This window comes from Lactuca sativa, chromosome 9 (genome assembly GCF_002870075.4).
Source record: "Lactuca sativa cultivar Salinas chromosome 9, Lsat_Salinas_v11, whole genome shotgun sequence".
In the NCBI taxonomy this organism is placed as follows: domain Eukaryota; kingdom Viridiplantae; phylum Streptophyta; class Magnoliopsida; order Asterales; family Asteraceae; genus Lactuca; species Lactuca sativa.
The window spans coordinates 42,246,019-42,273,711 of NC_056631.2; the positions used below are offsets into that span (position 1 = coordinate 42,246,019).

A 27,693-nucleotide genomic window follows, 5' to 3' on the forward strand; every position below is an offset into this window, starting at 1 on the left:
TCATACAATCAGAACACCTCATTAATGTTATATATCATTTATCATGCCACTTGTCAACCTATTAATTATTCACTTCAAATTTCAAATTTCAAATTTTTTCATTCTAATTACATTAAACTAATAATTGAAACTTTTATTTAAATTTCAAATTTCAAATTTTCCCACTCTAATTATATTAAATTAATAACATTAGATTGAAAAATAAAATAAAATTAATACATATCATAAGATGATATAACTTCATGTATTTATTTAAATCAACGATTATAATTATATATAACTAAAAAGATATCTCTTAAATAATAATTTATTTAAAATAATTAATTAATAATTTTGACGTTTTATATGAAAGTTTAATTAATTTTATAACCGTAGTTGTCACGGGTTATAAACTAGTACATATATATAATTCTATGTTTTTTATGTGTTCTCCCACGCGGGTCATAATCTAATTAGATATTAATGCAAATCAAAATTAATATTTGAAATTTCCGATTTAAAGTGGAATCTATTTTTATAGGGCTTTTATATCCAGAAGTTAGATTGAATATTTAATAATCCAGATTTATAATGGAAAATTAAATGTGGCAAACATATCCGGAATTTTTAAACTAATAAGATGGTTATACCGAAAAGATTTCCCAACAAATTTTAGGAGAAAAATATGGAAAATGTCATTATTCAAATTGCGGCCAATAATTCAACTCTATATAAGTTACGGTGAAAAGTGAAACCACACAATCAATTTATTTTGAGTTTCGACTGTAATGGACGGCAGAGGAAACAGAACACCGGCTATCGGCATCGACCTCGGAACAAGCTACTCATGTGTCGCTGTTTGGAAGCATGATCGCATCCAAATCATCCCCAATGATCAAGGCAACAGAACAACACCCTCTTGTGTTTCTTTCGTTGATGGAGAACGTCTCATTGGCGATGGCGCCCTGAACAAAGCAGCCATGAACCCTGCTAACACTATATTTGGTAAACTTTTTTCTAGTTTTTATTGAATGCTGTTATTCCTATTAAGATTAAGCATATATCCAGCAGAAGGAATAGTAAGAAAACAGCCAGTATTCCATGAACAATGTTTAGCTTTCATTCCGATCGGAACTGGGAATGTTTGTTTGCGTATTCTGCTGCATATTACTTTGTTCCTTTAAATATCAACCAAGAAATAATATAGTTGGTTTTCAAAATTTTCACTTGGCTATAGAAGGGGATTCAGTGATTCAAAGAGGCTGTGGATCGATGTACAGATGCAAAGAGGCTGATTGGAAGGAGATTCAGTGATTCCAAAGTGCAGGATGACATCAAATTGTGGCCTTTTAAGGTCATAGAAGGGCCTTCCGACACACCAAAGATTGTTGTCTCCTTCAAAGGTGAAGAGAGGAATTTTTGGCTGAAGAAATTTCATCCATGATTCTTGGGAAGATGAAAGAAACTGCTGAGTCATACCTTGGAAAAGTTGTAAAAGATGCTGTGATAACGGTTCCGGCTTACTTTAACGATTCACAACGCCAAGCAACAAAGGATGCTGGAGCTATTGCTGGACTTAATGTCATTCGCATCATCAACGAGCCTACAGCAGCTGCAATTGCTTATGGTCTAGACAAGAGGTCTGATATTATTCGGAAGATCAATGTGCTTGTCTTTGATCTGGGTGGTGGCACATTTGATGTCTCTCTCTTGACCATTGCAAAAGGGAGGTTGAGATTTGCGTGTGAGAAAGCAAAAAGAATTCTCTCATGTAGTACTCAGACTTCAATCGACCTGGATTGCTTGCACGAGGGGATCGATTTCTCTATGAAATTCAGCCGAGCAAAATTCGAAGAGCTCAACATGTGTTTCTTCAGTAAATGCATTGAGACTGTAGAGACTTGTTTAAGTGACGCAAAGATGAAGAAATCGTGTGTAAACAGGGTGATTCTTTCCGTTGGGTCAACCCGAATACCAAAAGTCCAGAGTATGTTGCAGGAATTTTTTGAAAGGAAGGAGCTATGCAAGAGCTTGAACCCTGATGAGGCAGTTGCATATGGTGCAGCTGTTATGGCTTCAAAGTTAAGTGGTAACAATCACAAGAGTTGTCGAGATTTGTTGTTATTGGATGTGACTCCTTTGTCACTTGGTGTAGGAGTATTAGGAGACATATTTGATGTTGTGATCCCTCGGAACACTCCAATGCCTACCAAAAAATCTAAATTTTACGTTACAACTAAGGACAACCAAACTTGTGTAACTGTTAAGGTGTATCAAGGTGAACGAACCAGATCTACTGATAACCATTTGTTGGGGAAGTTCAGAATTTCTGAAATACCACCCGCTCCAATTGGAGTTATAAAATTTATGGATACTTTTGAAATAGATGCGAATGGTATCCTCACAGTCACATCGGAGATAATATCAACTGGTAAGACAGAGAAACTAAGGATTACCAATGAAAATGGAAGACTCTCAAAGGAACAGATCCAAAAAATGGTAAAAGATGCTGAGAAGTATAAACAGGAGGACAAAGAATACAAAAAGAAAGCAGATGCACTTAATGCATTAGATGATTGCATATACAACATGAAGAAAAAGATAAAAAATATGGCGCATGGTAAGAGCTTGAGGGAAATGGAAAACGCCATGCATTACTGACATAACCAAGTGGCTGGAGCATAAACAAACTGCATCTATTGTTGAGATTCAGCGCATGCAGAAACATCTGGAGTCAGTAGCGGACTTTAAACAAAATGTGAGGGATAACACACATGATTTTAAGAGTAGTACATCTAAAAAATTACACTATGCCGGGAAATTCTTCAAAAACTTTGTACTACGCCAAAAAGTTTAAAACCGGCCCCAGGTCTATATGCATGGAAGAGTTTTAGGTACGAAATATATAATGGTAGTGACATTAGTGAAACTGAGGTATCTTAGTTTTTATATAGTATTTTCATCAGATGTTTAACAGTAAGGTGCAAATTCTTATAAACCAATAAAAAATGCTAAACCAAGAATCATTTCGTAATTGTCTCGTCGTTGTGAAAATAAATTAAACATAAATTTTTGAATGCTATTTCAGTTGCTCACACGCAATGTAACTTGATTATGTGAAATTTTGTTTTTTTGACAATTTTGACTACCATCTACATAAGTTGATTGTTTAGTTGATGATATTTTACGGGAGCTGATTCGTACACAATAAGTTTTTGCCATATACAACAAATTTTTTAGGGAAAATGACTCTTGAGGGTAATTAACTTTTGCGTTTGTACTCATTTGGTCCCTTTTCTTTTTTTTGTATTCAATATACCATCGAACTTGTTGTCGGTGTTTACCATAACCCTTTTGACCGGCTTTTGACCTGTGATAGCCGGTCAAAGGGCTATGGTAAACACCAACAACAAGTTCGATGGTATATTGAATACAAAAAAAAGAAAAGGGACTAAATGAGAACAAACGCAACAGTTGGTTACCCTCCTGATTCATTTTCCCTTTACTCATTTACAACAAATCCCACATCATCTCCTACTGATATTAATAACTTTTATGAGATTCATTCTTGCTTCTCTTCAAAACATAACCTACGAAAGGACATTATTCATACAAGTACAACTTTGTAATGCACTTGGATATTTATTAGGGGAATCTTGACTAAGCAGGCTCATTTCATGACTACATTTACATTTCAATCAAATGATTTATCGTATCATGGATTCTAGACAAGTCTACAAACGAGTGGAATCATAAGTGCTATGATTTTTGAGTTTACTTAGCTTTAAGATCGAACTCATGGGATAAGATACAACATCAATATGTACAATACACCATTATTGTACATATTGATGTTGTATCTTATCCCATGAGTTCGATCTTAAAGCTAAGTAAACTCAAAAATCATAGCACTTATGATTCCACTCGTTTGTAGACTTGTCTAGAATCCATGATACGATAAATCATTTGATTGAAATGTAAATGTAGTCATGAAATGCGCCTGCTTAGTCAAGATTCCCCTAATAAATATCCAAGTGCATTACAAAGTTGTACTTGTATGAATAATGTCCTTTCGTAGGTTATGTTTTGAAGAGAAGCAAGAATGAATCTCATAAAAGTTATTAATATCAGTAGGAGATGATGTGGGATTTGTTGTAAATGAGTAAAGGGAAAATGAATCAGGAGGGTAACCAACTGTTGCGTTTGTTCTCATTTGGTCCCTTTTCTTTTTTTTGTATTCAATATACCATCGAACTTGTTGTTGGTGTTTACCATAGCCCTTTGACCGGCTATCACAGGTCAAAAGCCGGTCAAAAGGGCTATGGTAAACACCGACAACAAGTTCGATGGTATATTGAATACAAAAAAAAGAAAAGGGACCAAATGAGTACAAACGCAAAAGTTAATTACCCTCAAGAGTCATTTTCCCAATTTTTTAAAATAGACAATTTTACCGTTTCTTCCTTTTACACTCTACCCCCCTCCCATTCTAAACCCTTCACCATGTTTCCCACTCCTACGATTGGGATACGGCTCTTATATTCAACCATTGCCTCACCCCCTTCTCCCATCGTCGCCTCCCTCTTGATCGGCTACCATCGCCGCCTTTGACTTGCTCAACAGTTATAGCCGCCTCCTACTTTCTCCACTGCATCGCATTCGTCCACCAATTGCCCCTGGCATGCTCCACAGGTAAGCGCTAATTGTGTTTTTTTTTCTAAAATTTTGAGCGTTTCCTATTAAATTCTGATACGTAGTATTTTTTCATCCTGTTGATGCTTATGATAATTTTATCAATACTAAACCCACATAATATGTTGCGGTATTGATTTAAATGCTCCTGTTTACTAATGTTCCTGCTGATAATGATTTTATCAATATTATCATCTGTTAATGCTCATGTTTGTTAATGCTCCTGTGTGTGTGTGTTAATGCTCGTGTAATTTATGGTTAAGTCTCACGTGGGTGTTCCTTGAAGAAACAATATTTTTGCAAAAACAATAGCTAGCATACGTTTGTATTTTTTTACATCCTATTTGTTAAAGACTACTCATAATTATTTGGTTCATTCAATCTTGAAGGTTTTCTTATTAAATTAATTTTAATAATTTTCATGTTTTGGGTTTAGTATTGACAGCATACGTAATCGAATATGTTTTGAAGTGTGGTTCCAAATAAACTGGTTTGTAATTAGTTAATGATGATCTGCTTATTATTTAATTGCTTTCTAGATTTTATAAGAATGTTGATTACATAGCTTATTCATGTTTTGTGATTATATGTTACTAAATTTCTTAATGTGTTTGTGATTATCTAATAGATGACAACAGAATCGAATACTGCGATGCAGCAAGAGGAAAAAGTTTATTTAACTACTTCGAAATTTGACTCTTGTGATGCTTTAGTAAAAAGTGTTCGAGAGTTTTATTATTCTAAAGGATATGGGATATCTATTCGTGGTTCAAGACAAGACAAACATGTTATTTTGCAATGTGACAAAGGTGGTTCATATCGAGATATACAAGGTATTTCAAGCAAACGGAAAAAAACTACTAGATCTCGTTTAATCAATTGTCCTTTCAAGATTATGGGCAAAAAGTGTAGCGATGGACCAGATGGTGCTTGGATTTTTAATGTAAAGGACCTGTCACATAACCATGAGCCATCTACCGACATCTCCGGGCATCCATCGTTTCGTCAATTACCACCGGAGAGCATATAAAATGTTAAAGAAATGACCAAGGCTGGAATTCCCTCAAGGCAAATTCTTTCATCTTTGCGTCAACAGACCCCAGATTTACCAGCAATCTCCAGAACTATATATAACGTGAAGAAAAAAATACGAAAAGAAAATTTAGGGAATCAGTCCATGATCAATGCATTATTTAAGGAGCTTGAAGAATGTGGTTTTACATATGACATTTCACATAATCCGAAGGGGTATATATCTCGTTTGTTCATTGCACATCCTTTGTCGATTAAATTGATAAAAGCCTTCTCTCATATCTTTGTGATGGATTGCACCTACAAAACCAATAAATATAACATGCCACTCCTTGATATCATTGGTGTTTCATGTTTCAATACATCATTTTATTCTGGGTTTGTTTTCTTGGAAAGAGAAGATGAAGAAAATTATTCTTGGGCATTACGTGCATTTAAGGAGATTATCGGACATGATAATCAACCGTGTGTGATTATGTCAGATAGGGAATTGGCGTTAATGAATGGCATAAAAAATATTTTTCCGACGACAACAAATCTTTTATGTGTTTGGCATATTGAAAAGAACGTATTAGCCAATTACAAAAAGTATTTTGGACCGATAAGTTCTTGCACTTTGGCAACCGATCTTCATCAAGAGCTGAAGGTGCTCACGCCAAACTTAAGCAATATTTGCAAGTTTCTACAGGAGATTTAAGGGAAGTGAAAGAGAAAATTTGTCTTGCAGTTGAGCATGAATTTAATGAGATTAAGGTCAAACTCTCAAGTGAGAAACTTCAAGTTCCTCACGATTGCAATATGTTATTTTTTAAAGAGCTTCTTTATCACATTTCTCACTTTGCCTTAAAGGAGATAAATAAGCAATATCTAGCTACAAAAGAGGGTAATGTTTACATTTTTTATTACCTTTATTATTGTGTATTAATCTTTATCATTTACTAACCTTTATTAATTATTTGGTATATTTTTTAGGTAGTATAACTCCATGCACCGCTACCTTTATAACAACTATGGGTCTTCCATGTGCTCACAAAATAAAATATTGGCAAGAAACTACTTTTTCGTTGGATTTAATCCATCCTCATTGGAGGATTGACACACTATCGCTAAATTTACAAAATGATTTGCATGATGAAGGAACCGGTAGATTCAATGAGTTGCTTAACGAATTGTGTTTGGCGTATCAAAGGTGGCCCTTAAACAAGAAAGAACATGTATTTTCAGTGATCACTAAACTTTTGAACCAATCTGATACCGTTTTTGAGCCCGTGATTCAACGACCAAAAGGAAGACCTCCAAAATCAAAAAAAGAAAAAAGGAATAACTTCCACAACACGAGATCCTTCAAGATTTGAGTTGATGAAATCATCACAGAGACGCAATAAAGTGGATAGTGAAAACAACACAATCGATTTAAACGTATATCCATTAGATACGTTTGATTTGAACGGTCTTTTTTGAGTCTGTCATTTTTTTTAACAACTAGTTCTTTATATTTTTGATTTGGATGGTTGTTTAGATTTCTATTTGGACGGTTGTTTGATTATTTTTGGGGTAAAAATTTGGACATATAACTAAGTTTTTGACTTTAAACGTTATTATTAAGTGAAATATATACGACTGTTTTATATTTTCTATATTTATGTGTAACAAAAGAAATCTAGGGACAAAAAAGTATGTTTTTTTTAGTGATAGGAGGTAAAATGTAAAGTTTGGTAAAATAGATACAAATGAAATTTGGAAATTTTGCAAAAAAATGTTATATATGGTAGAAATATATATATTTATATAGTCAAGGGGGTAAAGTGTAAAGTATGGTAAATTAGAGGAAAGGGTAAACTTGTCTATTCATAAAAAAATGTTGTGTATGACAAAAATATGTTGTGTATGAATCATCTCCCATATTTTACACAACACATTTGATTCTAGAATTTGAAGGTTTATGTTTCCAATCAGAGTGCTTAAATGTTCCAACTAAGCTCATGAGTCATTACCTAACAAGTCGCCATGATAACTTTTAAGCAGTGATGTATCTAGGAATCGAATAGATTGGGGGCACAAAAATTTTCTAATATTGTTTTCCGAATCAGGTCAAAACTCATTTAAATACGAGTAACAAGTTACATTACAAAAGTTCAAATACATATCATAAGATTATAATTGTCCTCTATGAGTTGCCATTTTTTTGGAAACGATCCATTACAACTTTATTTGTAAGATTCACTAATTCTTTCTTTTTCAATTATACAAATCAAAGAAGCATTCAAAAAATTATCACCGATACGGTTTCTCAAATCCGACATCACAAGCTTCGTAGCAAATTCATCATTATCGACTTGTTTTCCAATATGATCTGTAAATAAATAACAACACAAACAAAATGCTTTATTCTTCTTAACATTGTACTCTAGCTAAGCACCATATTGATCAAACCATGTAGGGATAAAACCTCTTAACTTATTCCTAATTTTTGTTTTGGGAATTTATGGTCGTGGGGTTGACAAGGTACCTTAAGCCAATAACAACGTTGTATTTCATCTCCTTGATTAACATTATAACTCAAGATTCTTAGCCTTTCGGATGGATCCGAAGGAAGATTATCCATATCAACTACATTAATAGGCATTTTATAATTAGATGTACTTTGAGGAAATGGAACATAAGTACCAATATCTGGAGTCGAAGTTGAAGAAGGTGGAGATGGTGTTTCCTTTTGGTAGATGTTATCTTGTTGAAGTAATTTTCCATATTTCTGTCCAAAATGAAAATACACACAATATCAATTAATCAACTAATTTAATTTTCATAGACTATATAAAATTAAACATCTAATTTAACAAATAACATATAAAAACTAAAAATATAAAACTTAATAAATTACAAGCTCACTATGTTAGTATTCCAACTTTCAAAATAAACATTAAAGGTGTCATAAATTAAAGATAAAATTCACAATTTATAAACTAAGTTAACATTGTAACTATAACCACATATAATTAGAAGTTTAGTGTTTGTAATCTTAAAAAGCAAAAAATAAGAGTTAGGTTATAAAATTATCTAAAAGAAAATTTAGAAGAATTGAAATATTCAATGTATTTTATAGCCTACAAGCTTGGAATTAATGATTTTGGTAGTTGTCAGCTTCTTCTTGGTGAATGAGAGTGATGACATAAGAGGGAAAAAATCGTTGTTGCTTGGCAGGACACAAGTAAAAGGCAAGAGGCAAGGCAAGAATCTTTTTTGTTTCTTTCTCTACGTATTGCCGAAAAAGTCAACTATAAATAATCATAATGAGTTGTGGTGGAGTTAATGAATATTTTGACCCAATGCCCCAAAAGTCTTAGTCCAACAGCTTAAACAAAAAAGTAATTATACAGATAGTCCTTGTGGTTTTTGATAATTTACATATTTAGTCCCTAACTTATTTTTTTTAACTTGGGAGACCTTTAAAGTTTTGTTTTATTACGTCTTTTTGTTTGTGAAAACTCTGAAATGACTGTTATATCCTTCTTATTTTATCTCTCTTTCATCAGAAATCAAGAAGTACAAGAGCCCTAAACCACCATTCCTAAAGCCATTGTCATTGCATCTTTCTTTTCTCTTCATCATTCTTTTTCAAGAAACAAAGGCTTTGCTTGATTTCACAAACCCTATAGCTACAACCGTAGGTACTTTTCAGCTGAATCCATATCAATTTTTCAGAAACCAAAATAAGATAAATCAAGATTAGCAAAACTCCATCGCTTGTGATGTGAATCGACCCTGGCCTCTATCGTTAGCAAACAATTTGTAAAGAGAAATAGAAGAACACTGAGACACAGAGGTTTTCGATTTTGGTTGCATTTGATGGTAAATGAGAAAGAAATAAAGTAATTGCGGAATCAAAGAAACCTAATCTTTGAACCCGCTGAAATCGAACCCCAACAATTTGCAGAGTGAAATAGAAGAACCCATTGAATTAAAGAACCCTAACACCTAGTTCCCGAGTTTGAACAAAGAAAAGAAATTAAGGAGAGAAAAGAAGAGAAAGGAAAGGAAAACAAAATTTATTTTGTGTTCCCGAGTTGAAGAGAAGTAGAAGGAAAATTAATCATTTTGTTCTTTCTTTCCAAATACTTCCAAATCAGAAGTAAAGTTAGGAGGGAAAGTGATCTTTCTATTTTCCTCTACTTCCTTCCATTTTCTTCATTTACGCCTCGTTCCCGAGTTTAACAAAAGAAAAGAAGAGAAGAGAAAAGAAAGTCACGAGAGAAAAGAAGAGAAAGGAAAGGAAAACAAAATTTTTCTTTCGTGTTCTCGAGTTGGAGAGAAGTGGAAGGAAAATAAATCATTTTGTTCTTTCTTTCCAAATCCTCCCAAATCGGAAGGAAAGTTAGGAGGGAAAGTGATCCTCACATTTCCCTTCACTTCCTTCCGCTTCTCTCCTTTAATGAAACTCGGGAACATCAATCTCTTTTATTTTTCTCTCATTTCATTTCCTTTCTCTCGTTAAGTTGAACTTGGGAACGGGGTGTTAATGAAACTCGGGAACACGAATTTCTTTTTTTTTTATTCTCCTTTCTACTCATTTCATTTCTTTTCTCTCATTAAGTTGAACTGAGTGTAACGGTCTAAATTATTGAAATCGAAGAACCATTATGTTCTCTTGTCAAGAACTTCAAAAAAAAAAAAATAAAAAAAAATAACGGTCTGATTTCACTCTAATAAGTTTGTTGCTATTACTTGGGTCTGTGGAGAACAGTTCTTGTTGAAGCTTCTAGTGCAGATGAGTTTTTTTTGTGAATAGATCGCATCTTGTTATATATATATATATATATATATATATATATATATATATATATATATATATATATATATATAGTGTATGAGTTTTTTTGTGAGAATAAATTGTATATTGGTTTTTTTTGTTGCAACACTTATATTTGAATTAAACAATTAAAAGTCAATTGTATTTGTTTTTTTTTTGGGGGGCAGGGTAAGGCGGCAGTCCTATCGGGGAAGACAAAGGATGTGGAGATGGTTAACCGGAGGTAAAGGAGTCGACGAAGAAGGTAATGCAGTGGGAGTTGGATTGTGGACCGAGTAGGGGGATGGGGTGGTGGGATCAATGGTTGTATTTATTATTTAAATATATATTTAACCAAATAAAAATATAAAACAAATCTAGTAAGGGTAATATTATCATTTTAGATATGATAGAGACTAAACACGCAACAAAATGAAACCATGAGAATCGTAAGAGTTAAAAGTTAAGTTACGAATCAAACATGCAAACTACACCAAACCACATGTACCATTCATATAGTGTAATTTACTCTAAACGAAAATTAGGCTGGGGGTTGTGTGTGTGTGTATATATATATATATATATATATATATATATATATATATATTATTTTGTCAAAAATTCAACCTAGTATAATGTAAATTTTTTTGATTCATTGGGGCACCTCCCCTTCCCTTGAAGTTACGTGTGTCCCTACTTTTAAAATTGAGTGATCAGACAACTATATTTTTTTTCTTGTGTATATCCACAATGGAGTTGAAAGAAAGTTGAATGCATTGTGAGATGTTGATTCGACAATTTGTTGAATAGAGTGTAAGGTAGCGTTTGGTTTGTAAGATTCGAGTGGGTAGAATAGAACAACCATTTCGGAGAGGCTTTAGGGCATAGATTGGACTAGATCACAATGAGATATTGACTAGTCAAATGATACTAATTCTTGGTGACATAATTTTAATTATTTAAATTTGAATTGCATCTTTATTCTTTTTTTTTTTTTTTATCTTTTTAATTATATTATTTCATATTTTTCTTATTTATCTTTTGAATTTCTTTCCGTTAATTATATTATTGGTTTATGGGAAGTTAAGATTTTATGCTGACTTTTTTTTACCATGTTAAAAATGAACAAGATATATGATAGTTGACAATTTTCTAAGTCAAACTTTGACTTGATTTGTTAGCTAGAAAGGGTGACCCGAAGAAAGAACCCTCGTCTTTGTACCAATTCATGATCTCAGACGTTTGATTTTAAAGATTGTTAATTTCTTACAATTAGAGCCACATCCGACATGAAACTTCCGACTACAACCTGTTTGTTGGTGATGTGTGTAACTGTTTGTGTGTTTTATGCAATCATAAAACGACATGAGTAACAAGTTGTGTGTTTTTTGCATTCATAAACCATTTTTTTTCTAAACTAATGCAAATTTGATAAAATACAACCTAGTACTTTTGATTAAGAATAATTGTTGTTTAGTGCATTTATTTCTATCGTTTACTTGGTTAAGTTGCTTTCTGATAAAAGGTTATAATTACAAATCTTTGTTGTCTACTAAGTTAAGTACAAATATCTGGTATCATCGGCCCTAAACCGCTTTGACGAAGGCTGCAACTGCGTCGGGGCCGGTCTCGACTCCCTCATCTGCAAATCAATATCAATTCTCATGCCGCCTAGTGGCCTCCTGCATCTCCAACAAAGTATCGTAGCGTTGGGTAGAAACAAACTGTCTGATCTCAGTCTTGAGCATGCTCAAGTATCAGGTCATCTGAGCCTGCTCAGATGCAACAAATTCAGGACAGAACATAGCCATCTCCGTAAACATCTTAGTGATCTCCGTCACCGACTCAGAACCCTGCCTCAAATCCAAGTACTCTCGGTCCAACCTCTCTTGCTCCACCAACGACACATATCGGGAGCGGAACATCTCCAAGAATTTCTCCCAAGTCACAACATCTCTCTGTGCAGCAGAATATGAACTAGTGGCAAGCGTCCACTAATCCTTCGCTCCGATCCTCAGGAGGTTCAGAGCACACCTGACCTTCTGGTGAACTGGGCAAGAACAGGTAAAGAAACAGCCCTCCACATCGGATCGCCAGCTCATGGATACAATCAGATGCTGAATCCAATCAAAAGTAGGGGGCTTCGTATTGTCGAAGTCCCGATACTGGAAAGCCCTCCCAGCGCCAATCCCAGTAGCCGCCACGACTGCAATGGCTGCAGCAACAACAGTCTCAGACAAAGCAACATAACGCTCATTGAAGTACTCAGTCATAGCGGTCTTAATAGACCCAAACATCTCTGAAAACTGGGCTCAGAAGAGAGTAGTAACCTCCTCATGCATGATCGCCCTGATCCTGTTATCCAATGCATCCGACTCATCCGGACGGCCAGCTCCTGATCCCGAACCGGATCCTGTCTCAGCTCGACACGTAGTCACCATATTGAAAATAAACCAGAAGGATATTATATAACATGCATATCATAATGGGGAACTAACTCCCAACAAAGCCCTAGGGGTTGTGACTTCCTTGTTACACGTATGGGTCCTGTGCTTTCGGTAGTACGAGCCCATACTACCTTCCACACCTACCCGTATTTGTCTCAAAGGGTCATCACAACACCCTAACAACACTCAATAACATAAACATACACTCAATCCTCACATCCTAGAGGAAGGCTAAACATCTCGATACTGGCCAACTGACCCCACATAACACATCCATAAAACTTTCACCAACCCTGCAACACTCGTGTATGCTAGTCATACATAACACCGGACCCTATAGACAGACAAATATCTGATCCTAACCTAAGCCCTTCATCAAACAAGAACATGAAATAAGGCCAAACTAAGCAACTACAGTAATGATGTCAATTCCATCAAAGAAGAACCCTATGCTATCAGTCATCATATAAAATCAGGCAATTCTATCATGCAAAATCATGAAGATCCTTAGCCTATCACTAGCATGTTGTTCTAACATATCACAATATCAATACCAGTGTGGTATTTTGGGGTCTACTTACTGGCTCCGACTGATCGTCCACATCGCATCCTCCTTTATTATTTTGCAAACCATTTGAAGAAAATCATTTTAAAATCTTTTCCTTAGTTTGAGACTGGATTCACACGAGTGTTACTCCAATTCATTCAAACCAAGGCTTTGATACCAACTTGTAACATCCATAAAATTCATGAAAAGTTTTAAATTCTAAACAGCCCAAAAACCATCATTGTTTTCAAAATCAGTTCAATATCAGAGAAATCCAAAAATCATAAACAAAACATGAGGAGGTGCACGATTGCGCATTTGCCTTACCACGATCCTCTGAGGTACTTGAAACATAATCCAAAACTGTAAGCCCAAAGCTTAGTGAGTTCCCAAAATACCAATACATAACAAATAGCATAAAATACAAAACAACATACTGTGGGTCCAATCAACCAACGGGTTGGAATACCCCAGGCCCCTCAACCATCGGGTTGACATGCCAACATACTATGAGTCTAATCAACCACTGGGTTGGAATACCCCAGGCCCCTCAACCATCGGGTTGGAATGTCAATCTATCATGGGTCCAATCATCATCGGGATGGAATACCCTAGGCCCTCAACCATCGGGTGGGAATGCCCTGGTATGTTGGCTTACACACAAAGCAGTGAAGACTTAGCCACTAACCAATCATGTGCACATAATATAGATAACCATACTATTAATTAACTAGCAAATAAATAGACAGATCTTGCAGATCACTAAGCATAACATCATCCTATCTACCAGGATACTGATCTAACAAATCACTATAGCATAACCTGCACAACAGGATATCAACCCAAGGGTCGACATTGGTGCCTTCGACCCAAAGTACAATGTGGAAAACTCATCTCACAATGTCGAACCACACTGAAAACCTCCTGTTGTTGGCTTATGAAAAATCCCAAACTATCACGGCAAAACAAACATCTAATTTAAGAATTGGATTACCATCCTTGACTAAGGATTCATACTTAGGTAAATGTCCACTTCACTCTTTCCCTAATTGGGCCAAGGCCCAAGTCTAATTTTTGATCCAAAAGGCCCAAATTACTTGAAGGCCCATAATTGGTCCAATTTCCAAATTGGGCCCAAACATCTTATTGGGCCTTATCATAAGGACCAACTCTCCAAATTGCCCAAAACGCTCATACATAGATACTCCAATGAGGGCCCAAGCATTCAAGCCTAACAGGTGGCCCAAAACTCGAAACCCAACTCAAAAATCCAACAAACGACATATGTTGGGCGTATACCGGAGGTACGCAGGGCTTACACAAGCCTTACATTCACCACCATCGGGGTGGCTTACCGAGTACTCGGGGCGTACCCTCGTAGATCCCAAAAGTCCATTAAAGTGCTTAATAGCTTAAGCACTTAAGCCCAAATTACATATCCAAGGTCCAAATAATCCCTAGAGTCATAAAGTCTCCAACTTTATGAGTTTACACATCCATAAGTTCTTAATACAAGGTATTAATCCATTAAGACCCTTTTTCCAAATGCACGAGACATTTCTAGCCATTGGGACCTCATTTTTATGACTAAGGACCCTTCCTAGGGTCTAGAAGGACATCCTAAAGCGTCTAAAACCAAGCATGCACAACAATGGGACATTTAGGGACAAAAGAACATCATAAAGCTATCAAGATGAGATCTAAGCAAACCAAGAATAAAGGTGGCAACTTTTTACCTTTTGGAGCTTCCAAAGAAGATGATGATCCAAGATCCACAAGCTTGCTTTCCTTCCTAGGCTCCTTGATGCACTTCCTTCTCCTTTAAGCACATAAGTAACACACTTTAAGCTTAAAACACTCTCTTATGGAGTTAGGTTTGCTAAGAATGACTCAAGGATGTGGAGGCTGAAAGAGTGAGGCTAAATGACCCATAAAGGTGATTAAATACTCTTCAAACCCTAAAAATTAGGGTTTCACCTGGACATTAGTACGCCCGACGCACATATGTGTATGCCTATCATACTTGGGTGCAGCCTAGTACACTTAGCGTACCCACATGTACGCCCAACGTACTACTCCTACTCCCAAAATTACCATTTTGCTAGTAGGGCTTCTTTGGGCTACATCTTTATACTCCAAGGACCCAAAATGACATATTTAAAAACTAATGGAAAAATTTGAAAGTACCTGAAAGCCCAGGGTGTTACAATTTTTTTCGTTGGTTTTAACTGTAGGTCACTAGAAGCTTTGAGAATCAGTGATGCGAGTCTTGCACTATACACATGATGATGTGCTTTTTTTTTTTTTTTTTTTTTTTTTTTTTTTTTTTTGCAAAATGTGATCTTTTTTTATTGCAATTTAGGTTATGTATTTTTGATATTGAATGGCTGTGGGAGAAAAGTAATAGTATTTTGTTGATATGACATTTAATTTTAAAAATGAAGATTGGTTTATGTTTTCTTATTGATTTTGTGTACATTAACTACAAACAATATTGTAAGTTGTTTTTTAAGCTTGTTGGTTTCGAGATTAACATTTAATAGTATGTGTTTTTGTATTTCCTTTAGCTTTCATATTCTAAAAAATATGAACAATAATATCATACTTTCAAAAAAGAAAAAAAAATCTGAATCTATATGTTTCATGTTGCTCATGGCATGCCATTAGAAAATAAAAATGATCTATGGTGCATAAATGTTAGTCATGGATTCTACAAGTGATTAGTTATGTATGTAAAGTTGCAATAAAACAAAAGGGTAAATTTGTCATTTTTATCATTCAACACAACTGGTGAGAGAAATAATCAAACAACATAAACTCAGTCAGATGTGGACTCATTCAGAATTTCTAACTCAGTCAGCTTCTAACCCAATCAGCAACTCATAACTCTTTTCATTAACTTCCTCCCCGTCCCAATTTTAATACCAAAAAAAAGCGGAACACAACTCATAACTCTTTTCGTTAACATCCTCTCCGTCCCAAAATCTTTTGAGTTTCCCCCTATCTTTAAACTCTGAGATTGAGAAATCCCTTCCCTGATCCCGCTTTCCAAATCACAACTTGAAATCGACCATGTCGGATCCTTTGTCGTTGCCAGAATCGACCACCGAAAACGACTTCATCCTACTCCCACTACCCTTTTCCACCATATCGCATGCTCCTGATTTCATGGATCTCCCTCTACCCGATTTGAACTTCATCACTCTTGTTCTAGTTTTCTATGAATATAACCGAATAAATGTAGTTGATCATATGGTTTTTACTTTTTACCATGTTACGTATTCATATCCTATCTTAGGAACTTGGACCTAGGTTCGTTTGAAACTATACGTTTAAGTTCAAATAATTTATGAATGCATTTATAACTTTCATTCAATATAAACTATAGTGTTTAAATTCAAATATTTTTATAAATATGTTATAATTTTCATTTGACTGCTTATATATATATATATATATATATATATATATATATATATATATATATATATATATATATATATATATATATATATATATATATATATATATATAGAGAGAGAGAGAGAGAGAGAGAGAGAGAGAACAAACTAGCTCATAATGGTAAGATTTCGATCGGAATTTGATCCTATAATTACACAATCTTATGGAGCAAAAAACAATCATAGGTAAGATATTGATCTTAACAACTTATTTTTTACTTTGTATAATTTGAAATCCATAAAATAGCAATGATGCTAAAAGAACAACCATTTTATAGAACATAAAACTTTATGTATTCTTGATCATCCATAAAAGACGGATGGATGGATTGATTGATAGGTAGATAGTGATAAATGGATGGACAAATGGATAGATAGTGATAAATGGATTGATGGATGGATAATGGATGGCATAAGACTCATGTTGATGAGTTCAAGCTAACTTGTTAAGTCGACGTAACTTGTTTGGTTAGGGCCGACTTCAGTTAATTTGGACAATGTCGACTTGGGATGACCGGTCAGCTTAAGGCCTAAATTTTTTTGTAAAAGTTTGTGTTACTGTTTCATAACTTATGAAAACCGCAATTTTCATTATCTTATCCAATATTTGGACAACAAGAGTATAAATACTCATAAATAATACTCCTTAGACTTTTAAGATGTCTAAATAATCCTTACACAACTATGGTACATTGTTTCCTCTTAATTTTTGTCTAAAAAACCAAAGTGCCTTTTATGAATTATCTTATACCAAAATCGTATTAGTTAATGCATATAACCGAATTATCAATTAAAGACAGTGAACATTACAATATATCCACGAATATATAAACGTACCTATTTGATTATCAAAGTGACCATATTTTCCTCCACAATTCTAGCAGTTAGGAGTCTAAAATTATTATAAATTCGTGTTTTCCATTAAACTAAACATATTCGAGTTTTGATTACACTCTAATAAATAATTAAATATTAAATCTTCAAAGAACAAATATTATTCTTAGGCGCTTGTCCTTCTCTTACAAGTTACAACCGGCCATTGTGGTTCGTAAAATATAGTGACATTAACTTGATGATCAAATTATGTTCAATAACGAATAATTTATGTTTGGCAAGAATGACCATGTATAATAAATATGATTTGATGTTTCATAAATACTTTTTTTTAAAGATAATAAAAGAAATTTAAAGGAAGGTAAAATGTATTATTAATGTAATTAAGCAGTGATGTTCTGAAGAAGTGATCAAGGGTAGTGGAAAGGGGTGTGGTGCTGTCACTTTGCTAACAGAACCAATCATCTTTCAGAAAAGCTTGTGTAGATAAAGACAAATTTAAAGAGCTTCAAGATAAACCCATCATCACCATACACCCATTCACCATGTATATATATTTACATGTAATGTAAATCGCTCGATCATTCCAAACCGCATTCTCTCTCCCTCTTTCTTTCTCTCACACGCTCTTTCTCTGTGTCGATCTGTTTCAAAAGATTAATCAATGGCGGAGCAAGGGCTTTATGACTTCTTAAAGCTGCATTCTCCGGCGGCTCAGCCTCATCCTCAACTTGATGCTAAGCAACCGAATCAATCTTCCAGACTCTTCCGTTGCCTCTACTGCCCTCGCCAGTTCTACACTTCTCAGGCATTGGGAGGACACCAGAACGCCCACAAGCGTGAGAGAGCCGCTGCCAGCCGTTCTTACATGGGCACCGCCGACAACCACCTTCCAAACACAGTGTCCACCTCCACCGCGGCCTATACCAGCTGGTTCGACCACCCACTTCAAGCCGACGCCACCACCTCTCTGGTCTTCCATCATATCACTCCTCCACCCACAGACAACACCACCGACGTCCTGGATCTGACTCTCCGGTTGTAAACGTACGCGTAGCATCACTTTATTATTAACACATTCTAATCTTCTTCAAGTCTGTCTTACATATATGCGGCTAAACTAGATAGTGTAGTTGTTCAGGGAATCAAATGTAGTTGGCTACAAGAATGAGTTGATATATATATGTTTAATTCCTTCTTAATTTTTAATATTCATTGATCAATTCAGGCATATGTATTTGCACTCACTAAACTTGTTTAAATTCGTCTGTGTTCATCCATGGAGTACTAATTTTAACTTGCTCATTTAATTATGTAAAACGTCGATACATCCTTCTCCACTTGAACAATCAATGATCTAATATTGTTTCATTTCTTCTTTTGACAATATAAGTATATCCTTTTAATGGAAACGCTTGATTCTTACCGAGTTGTACATTCTAGCTTTTAATTATGAACATCCATATTAAGATAAAAGATGTATCTCAAAAATTAAATTCATTTTTCTATATCTAATTTATCATTAATTTCCCTTAAATTGACTGTTACGTATCGGATAAAAATAATCATTTCCAGAGTTATTCTTACAACCTTTTTTTTTTGTTTCCTTTATATTTTCTGTTATAATAAAAAAAAAAGGTAACTATATATCTTGTTCCAAGCTAGCCAATAAAAGGGAAGAACCGGGAGTTAAGGCCGACAAACAAAAATGTTTATACATACAGCTGCATGGTACATGACATACATGATACATGATCGATCGATGCATGCGTAACCTTTTCTGTTAAGAGCTTCGTTCCACTTATCACATATATACGTACGATCTCTCTCTCTCTCTCTCTCTCTCTCTCTCTATATATATATATATATATATATATATATATATATATATATATATATATATATATATATATATATATATATATATATATATATATATATATATATATATATATATATATATATATATATATATGCCAAAACAAGGGGAATAGAAAATAATCCAAATTTGATCCTTTTAGTATGCATGTATATCACGCACATCGTTATACCCTTTCTCAATTTTATTCATCATTTATATGAATTTGTATAAACCAAGTCAAGCATTAGACAGTAAAATTAATTTAAAGACATGCATGAGAAATGATCATTTTGTCCATGTCTTCTCCATTTTATTTATCTCGTTGTGTCAACAAATCCTAATTTAAAACATCATTCAGTTAAATTATCAAAACAATATCTAGAATAAAGCAAACCATAATCAAGATTAAAACAAATTGAGCAAAATGAAGGTCAATCAAAATTCACTATGTTATGATTTTTTTATGACACTTTGCAATCTCCATTTTTTTAATAAAGTTGGCAGGTAAGTGATGAGAATTAATGGAAGGCATATAGGTATACTCCATGTTTCTGAAGTAGTAATCATTTAAGTTGGAGAGCTTGAAATAGAAATTTGAGTTGAAAAGGTTTGACGTTTATTGATAGATTCACAATCCTAGCTGCTTAGCTCCATATCCAACTCCTCAATGACCATTGTATTTTAATAAAAATATTTGTTTTCGGAAAAAGATTTCTGATTTAGCTTTTGCTTTAGTTTAATTCTAATTTTGGTTTTATGATATGTTTATACGTTTGATGTCTCTGGGCTAGCTTGTTCATTTATAATGAAGTTATAATGAAGTTAACATACAACAAGAGTAAATTTTAGGGACTACTTTTGCAACAAATGAAACATTTGAACAAAATTTATAATTTTTTGACATATACTAGAGACTAGAGTTGTAATTTACTCAATTAATCTCCATACGCCGATTGAATCTCTCTGTTTAAACACACACACAAGTTTTTAATTTTTCCCAATTGTACATCTTCAATAATAGTGAGCTTTTGAAATGTTTTTGTTTTGTCCTACAAAAACTACGTTATAAAGTCATTTCAATAGTTAGCTTTGTTTAAAAAAAAAACTCCTTTCAAAAATTAACTAATTTATCTTTATCATTTATATATTTTATATAAGCGGGTTATATGATTTTCCAATTTTCCAATCTACGTCATATGTTTAAAAATAATATTATCTAATATTAATATATAATTTAAATAAATAAGTAAATAACAATTAAATAGTATGATAAAGTTATATCTTTTAGTTTTTAACATTTTTACCATATTAAAAAATCCAACATTTATCTTTTAATCAAAACTACAGAAAAAAATATTTGTGATTATTCAAAAATTGTTATTGTAACTGAAAAGTGACTAGCATCATTGGTCCAAGATAACAATTTTGTTGTGATTTTGGTTCAAAAATATTCAAAAAATTTTAAAATAACATATTTACCCTTTTTAATTTTTTTTTATTTTCCTTTCATTACAATAGTTAAAAAGAAAATAAAAAATAAAATACTACTCTTACCCACTCATATTTCTCTTTTAACACACAACTCTCCATTTGACTCCCTCTATTGTAGCAGAAAAACATCGCCAACCACAACACCCGTCACGTTGGGAATGTCGTCGGCGACCATATCATTCTTGCCGGAAACAACTTCGGCCATCTCTTCTGCCACATAAACATATCAAAAGACGAAGAATCAGAACGCCACCACCACCTGGAAACAAGTTTTGAGAGGCAGATATCTTCCTCAGCAAACCCTAGCTCGTCGCCAACATCTTCCTTAACAAACCCTTCATCGGAGTTCATGCGAACAACATCGTCTTCATGTCACCTTCTCAGGCAAACATATATAAACTAGGAACCGGCAAACAGATCAACACCACCACCGGAGTCCAACAAACACATGTTTAAAGTGGCGACATCGACACATCGATTTGGGCAAAAATGTACAATGGTGACGATTTTGATGACGACGTATAGCGTTGACGACGACGTACAACAGTTGCAATGTGGGTGGGTGTTGTAGATCCGTAACGAGGGAGGCTATGAGACAACAACAGTTTCAAGATGAACAGAACATAAGGATGGTGACGAAGTTAGGGTTAGGTTTCAAGATCAGACCGCCTCTGTCAAATTTAATGATGTTCGGGTACAAGATCAACGAAGTAAGGGTTAAGGTTAAGGTTAGGAGTAACGACGGTTTTGATGCATCCGGAAGGTGGTTAGTTGAATCGATTTTCTGACAGATGGTTGGGGTGGCGTTTTAATTTTTTGTCTATGGTTTTATTTGTCTCCTTCCTTCTAGGGGTGGCTTCTAGATTTGAAAGAGGTTAGAAAAGAGTAGCTTCGCTGCTGTAACCAGCAACAACTTATGGTGGTAGTGGTGGCTGTGCTGTTGACCAGTGATGGTTGTGGTTGCTCTCAGGTGAACATATCTAAATTGAGAACCAAAAAACAAATCAACACCACCATCAGAGTCCAAAAAACACAAGTTTGAAGAGGCGGCGACGATACATCAATTCAGGAGACGACGTATAGCGATGACGATTCTAACGACAACATACAACGATGAGGATCTAGGTGGGTGTTGCAGATCCATAAGGAGTGAGACCACAAGGAGACGACAGTTTCAAGATGAATAGAACATAAGGAATTTAATGGTGATGAATCTAGGGTTAGGATTTCAAGATCCGACCACTTCTGTTAACTTTGATGATGCTGAGGTATAATACCGACGAAGCTAAGGTTAGGGTTAAGGTTAGGATCCGACCACCATATTACCACAAAATTTCGATTTTGACACTAAGTAATTTTTTTTCGCAGTTATGTGACTATTTATAATTTTTTTTTTGTAATATCAACCAAATAACTAGTTGTCCGTGTTCTCCCGGTAACCATTTTCGCAAATTTAAATAAAGTCACTAAGTTTATTAAAATTTCGATTTCACCGAGTTTCAGTTTGCAAGAAAGTCATTATATTACCACAAAATTCGATTTTAACACCAAGTTTATTTTTCTCAATTATGTCATTACATTTAGAATTTTGTTGCAATGTCAACGAATTGACCGATTAAGGATATGTTATTATGGTTTAGAAACTCGATTTGTACAAAAAAATAAATGAAGGTCAGTTCAATTATTCAAACTCGCTTACAAGTCAGTAGAAAAGGGTATGTTATTATACTTTAAATTGTTCTTATCAAACAAACTGTTTTCAAATCATTTTATAAACTGACATCAAGTCATCAATTCTTATTAAAATTTTCAAAGGTTTTACAAAATTTCTTTTATACTTTTATATAGTTATAAAGTTCTATCAGTCAATTCAGTACCTTTGGGTAGCAAAGGCATACGTTCGGTTATACACGTACATTACTAGTAACTATAATAGGCATAGTTAGGAGATACTACTTACTATTCCAAGTACAAGGAATCACACAAGAGTCAGTTCATTCATGAGTCTATACTAATACATTACATACTATATAAAGAGATACTATTACATACAATATGAAGAGATACTATTACATACTATTACAGAGATACTATTACAGAGATACGATTACAGAGATACTATTACATAGATACTATTTTATAGATACTATTACTTAGATACTATTACATACGATACAGGACTTACCATTCCACACCCAGCTGTTAGCTACAGTGGGAAAATGTACATCGACGGGTTTCTACAGTTGTACTGTTCGGCGAGTTACCATGCAGTGAAGATCCTAGTGCAAAAGGATACGATTTCAATAATTATATTCTTTTTCTTATTACCTTTATTTTGTGTCACATTCACATAATCGATGAGGTATACTAGATTTGAAGAATAATAGTTGTACAAGGGAAAAACCTTCACTTATGTAGAGGTTCAAACCTTCAAAACAATCGAGTCTTGGTAGAAGACTACTTTTTATATTAGTAGGAAATATGAGATTTTCTAGGGTTTTCATACTTATACAAACTTTTCCTCAACACAATTACAAGTCTTTTATTACAAGTTTTATTTACAAATCAATGACATTAAAATACTTATGAATTCACCAGCTTTATGCTGATACTCGCTTTCAAAATAACTTGTATTCTCAGGTCACCACTAGACAGGTACGAAGACCAGATTTTGAGAAGACGGAGCAGTCAATACTCGTCTTTTATTTTGATTATTCATTATGTTGTTTTATTCTATGAAAGAACACACTTGTATTTAAAATTATACTAGTAATGCAATGGATGATGTTGTTGCTTGTTTACTACTTTGCATTGTTGTGATACTTTACATGATGTCCTCCGCCCCAGAACGTTTCCGCCGTTCTTGGTTTTGGGGTCTGACAACGTTGCTAAGGATTGCCCGAAGAAGAAAGAGGCAGCAAGACCAAACATTCCACCAAAACCGAAGGCAAGAGCATTCCATATGATCCTTGACGAAGAAAATGGAAATGAAAGGGATCAGGAATGAGGATCTATGAAGTAGTTGTGTAAATAGTACCACGTGGTGTAGCCTATTAGAGGCATAGTATAGGTTGAACTTGAACACCTATGTTATCGTCTCAAGGAATAATGTAAAACCTTCGTTTTGTTATCTAATTTGTCAAGTTGTTATGTGATTTTCTTGTATGGTGACTTGGGTGAACTGAGAGACAATACTTGGGATGAGTATGAGTAGGTGTGAAAGGTAGTAGAGGCCTATACTACCGGAAGCACAGGACTCACGCTTGGATCAGGGAAAGTCACAAGGTTACCAAGAAGCTAGTAATTGATACCGTTTTATTCAAATATGTCGCTACCATCGTTTCAGTAATGACTAAGAGGATGATTGTTATTCCGACCCTAGTGGTCATATCGAATTGAGTCCGGATACGATAAGTATGTTACGTGGTTCAGAGAACCAAGTTTTATGTAACATCTGACTTAAGTCGGGAGATTGAAATAAAAGGTAATCAAAGCGATCGGTAGAGGTATCGCGATAATTGCTTGTAGCTAGAAATGCTACCTTTTAAAATGTGATTAGGACATGAAGAAATGTATAGTCTGTTCTGGAAGACTCTAAGAGACCTAAGTCTAAACGTGGGAACATACGATGATAAGTCATTAGAATATGACACATCGGTCCATTGTAGTAATAAAATAACTTATCTTAAGTTTGTTAAGAAGAAGAAGCAGTCTCCAGTAAGGATCGAGATTATGACTTGAAGGTCATAATTTGGAGTCTAATGTGAGTTAGGGAGCAAGTGCAAGATTGAGCACCGCCTGCAATCAGGAAGTCGTAGAGTTAAATACTCGTTCGAAGAAACATCAAAGTAATGGTTATTACTTAGGATGAAGAGATAAAGTATGGAGTCATCATGTGAGCCTTGTTTCGTTGATGATTTCGGGACGTAATCATCCTAAGGGGGAGATAATTATAACGCCCGTAGATCTGGGCTAGTCAATTTAGAGATAATAGGAGTTGAAAACGACTTTTCGACAAAATATTATTTAGAATAAATAATCTTCACCAAGTTGTAGAATATGTCTCAAGGGTTCCGTACATATAAAGAACGTCGAAATCCGAGTAGTAACGAAGAAGTTATGGTCCGTCGAAGTTTTACGGCAAAATCGGCACGACACCGGGAGACATAAATAGTGAATTTTTGATAAAGTAATTTTTAGACTTAGTGATCTAAACAAAATTTGTAGTATACGTTAAACCGAGAACATACAAAAAAAAAGAACGCCCAAATCTGAATTCGTATAAGTAATTTATGAATTTTCTAAGATTTGGCATAGTAGTGCACGCCTCGTAACTCGAATTTTAGATCGAGCGGTTTCTGGCCTACGTGACCTAAATGAGAATTGAAGATCTCATTAATAGAAACTCAACAGTAAAGAGACATACGAAAACGGAGTTCGTATGTAGAAGTTATTAATTTTACGCGGACATTTAACAGTATTATCTCCTCGTACTGTTAAATTTGAGATCGGTCAAGAATTAGCCAACGGAGTCAAAATGAAAGTTGTAGATCTTATTTTTACCTACGCGTGAATATAAAGAACGTCAAAAACAGAGCTCGTATGCAAAAGTTACGGTGTTTAGAAGTCGTAAGGGTGTTGCCGCAAAAGGGGTGACGTGGCACAATCTTGGCCGTCGCCTTCTCCCAAAGGATTGCCACTAGATGGTGAAATGTGGCACCAATTTCAGCCATATTTCACTCTATAAATACAACCCCTTCCACCCTCATTTTCTTCACACATTTCCCATTCTTTCTTCTCTTTACTCTCTCTCTAGAACCTCTCTCTAGCCCCGAAACCCCCCAAAAAGCCTAGGGAACCTCCCTAGCACGTGGCGGAAGTCCCAGAGTGATCGACGGCTCTGAAAAGAAGAGATTTTCGGCTCGGGAACGCTACTCCAAGCAAAGCCCGGTTTTCTATAAAACCCACTGTAAGTGAGCCAATCCTACGCTATTTTTAATATAGGTTTTATTTAATTATAGTAACGTTATTAGGAACTAATAATAAGTACTTGGGCTATTATTATGGGTTATATAAGTATTGTTTAACGATTATATAATAGTAATAATAGCTAGAATATTAATTAGTCTCGGCGAATAATAGACTAAACTCTAGTGGTAATAATACTAGGTTTCGTCGAAGGAAATTATTTTTAAGAAGCGAAGCGCTATCTGAGTTCGGAATCACCACCTTTTCAAGTGATTGCATGGTCCCTTTCGTCTTACACATAGATATGAAGTATTTTATATAAACTACGTGTTATGTGTGCATATTATCTGTACACTTGTTATCTATGCTGGATGAACGATTTTATACAAGTTTTATATGATTTAAACTGTATATGTATTTATATCTACGTAATATGTTGGGTAAAACATGGGTAGATGAAATATGAGTTGGATGATGAGATGAGAGGTGATATAGACCATGAGGTAAGGGTGAGAGGTGGACGATGTGAGGAGCCTTGTTCCTAAATGCTGGCCCCGTCATCTAGCAGAGTATGGATTACAACCACAGACTATTCTAGACAATCCAGTGGAACACTAGTAGGCTCGCAACCTGTAGGTGTTGTGAACAATGTATTCACCGGTGTACTCTAAAAACCCATTGACATGTATTGCGAGTGGACTCTCGAAAACGATACTGTCAATAAACTATATAACCCTAGCAGTTGTGCTCGAAGGACAATACTGACAGTTGTGCCTCATATAGAATATCACAATTATGGCAGCTGCGCCTAAGTGATAGAACTAGCAGATGTGCTTGACAGCTGTATCATTGACAACGATGGACTTCGTACCTATTCCTTAGGACAATCCTTAGGAATGAATGAATGAGAAATAGTTGATTCTTAGGGTAGACCCTTAAGAGTAAAGAAAATAATGAGGATGGTTAATTGGGTTAACTGTTTGATGATTAAACATAATAATTATATTATTGTGGGTTGAAAACCCTATGTACTCACCAGGTTTCCCAACCTGACCCACTCAGTTTATTTATATCACATGTGTTGATATGGAGTCACATTACACTGGCAGATTAAGGAGATATAAATCACTAGTGATAATGAATGCAAGTTATGTTTATGCTTATGTTTATGTATTGACGATGATATCCCAAATGATTTAAAATGAATAAAAATACTTTTCTTCGGAAATGACCTGATAATTAAAAAACTTTTGAGTTGAATTAGTTAAAAAAGGGGGTTTCAAATGAATGTGGTTTGAGGGGGTTAAAAAAGTGGGTTTCAAATGCATGACATTGAAGAAAAAATGCTAGCTTTATAAGTATGTATGATGTATGATATAGATATATAGATACAGATATATTTGCTCTTAGCAAATTAAAGAACATATAAATTTGATATCATACGGTGACAATCACGTAAATAATGAACACCCATTTTCCAAAATATCATAATAGTAACATTGTACATTTTTCAGGTTGTTGAGAAGAATAAAGACACCCTAAATCAACTAAAAGAACTCTGTGCTGAACAAGAAAGAGATGTGGAGCGTGTTTGC

General features: G+C 34.6%; 2 protein-coding genes and 1 pseudogene across 2 annotated transcripts; all 3 read left to right on the forward strand.

Moving 5' to 3' along the window:
* The first annotated feature begins 767 nt into the window (after window positions 1-767).
* On the forward strand, window positions 768-2,640 carry LOC122194464 (heat shock cognate 70 kDa protein 2-like; annotated as a pseudogene).
* Window positions 2,641-5,713: 3,073 nt separating this feature from the next.
* On the forward strand, window positions 5,714-7,058 carry LOC122196071 (uncharacterized). Its single transcript, XM_042898391.1, has 3 exons — window positions 5,714-6,209; window positions 6,269-6,586; window positions 6,676-7,058. The coding sequence occupies exons 1-3, from the start codon at window positions 5,714-5,716 to the stop codon at window positions 7,056-7,058; spliced, it is 1,197 nt and encodes a 398-aa protein (XP_042754325.1).
* Window positions 7,059-18,442: 11,384 nt separating this feature from the next.
* On the forward strand, window positions 18,443-18,823 carry LOC122196072 (zinc finger protein KNUCKLES). Its single transcript, XM_042898392.1, has one exon. The coding sequence runs from the start codon at window positions 18,443-18,445 to the stop codon at window positions 18,821-18,823; it is 381 nt and encodes a 126-aa protein (XP_042754326.1).
* The last annotated feature ends 8,870 nt before the right edge of the window (window positions 18,824-27,693 follow it).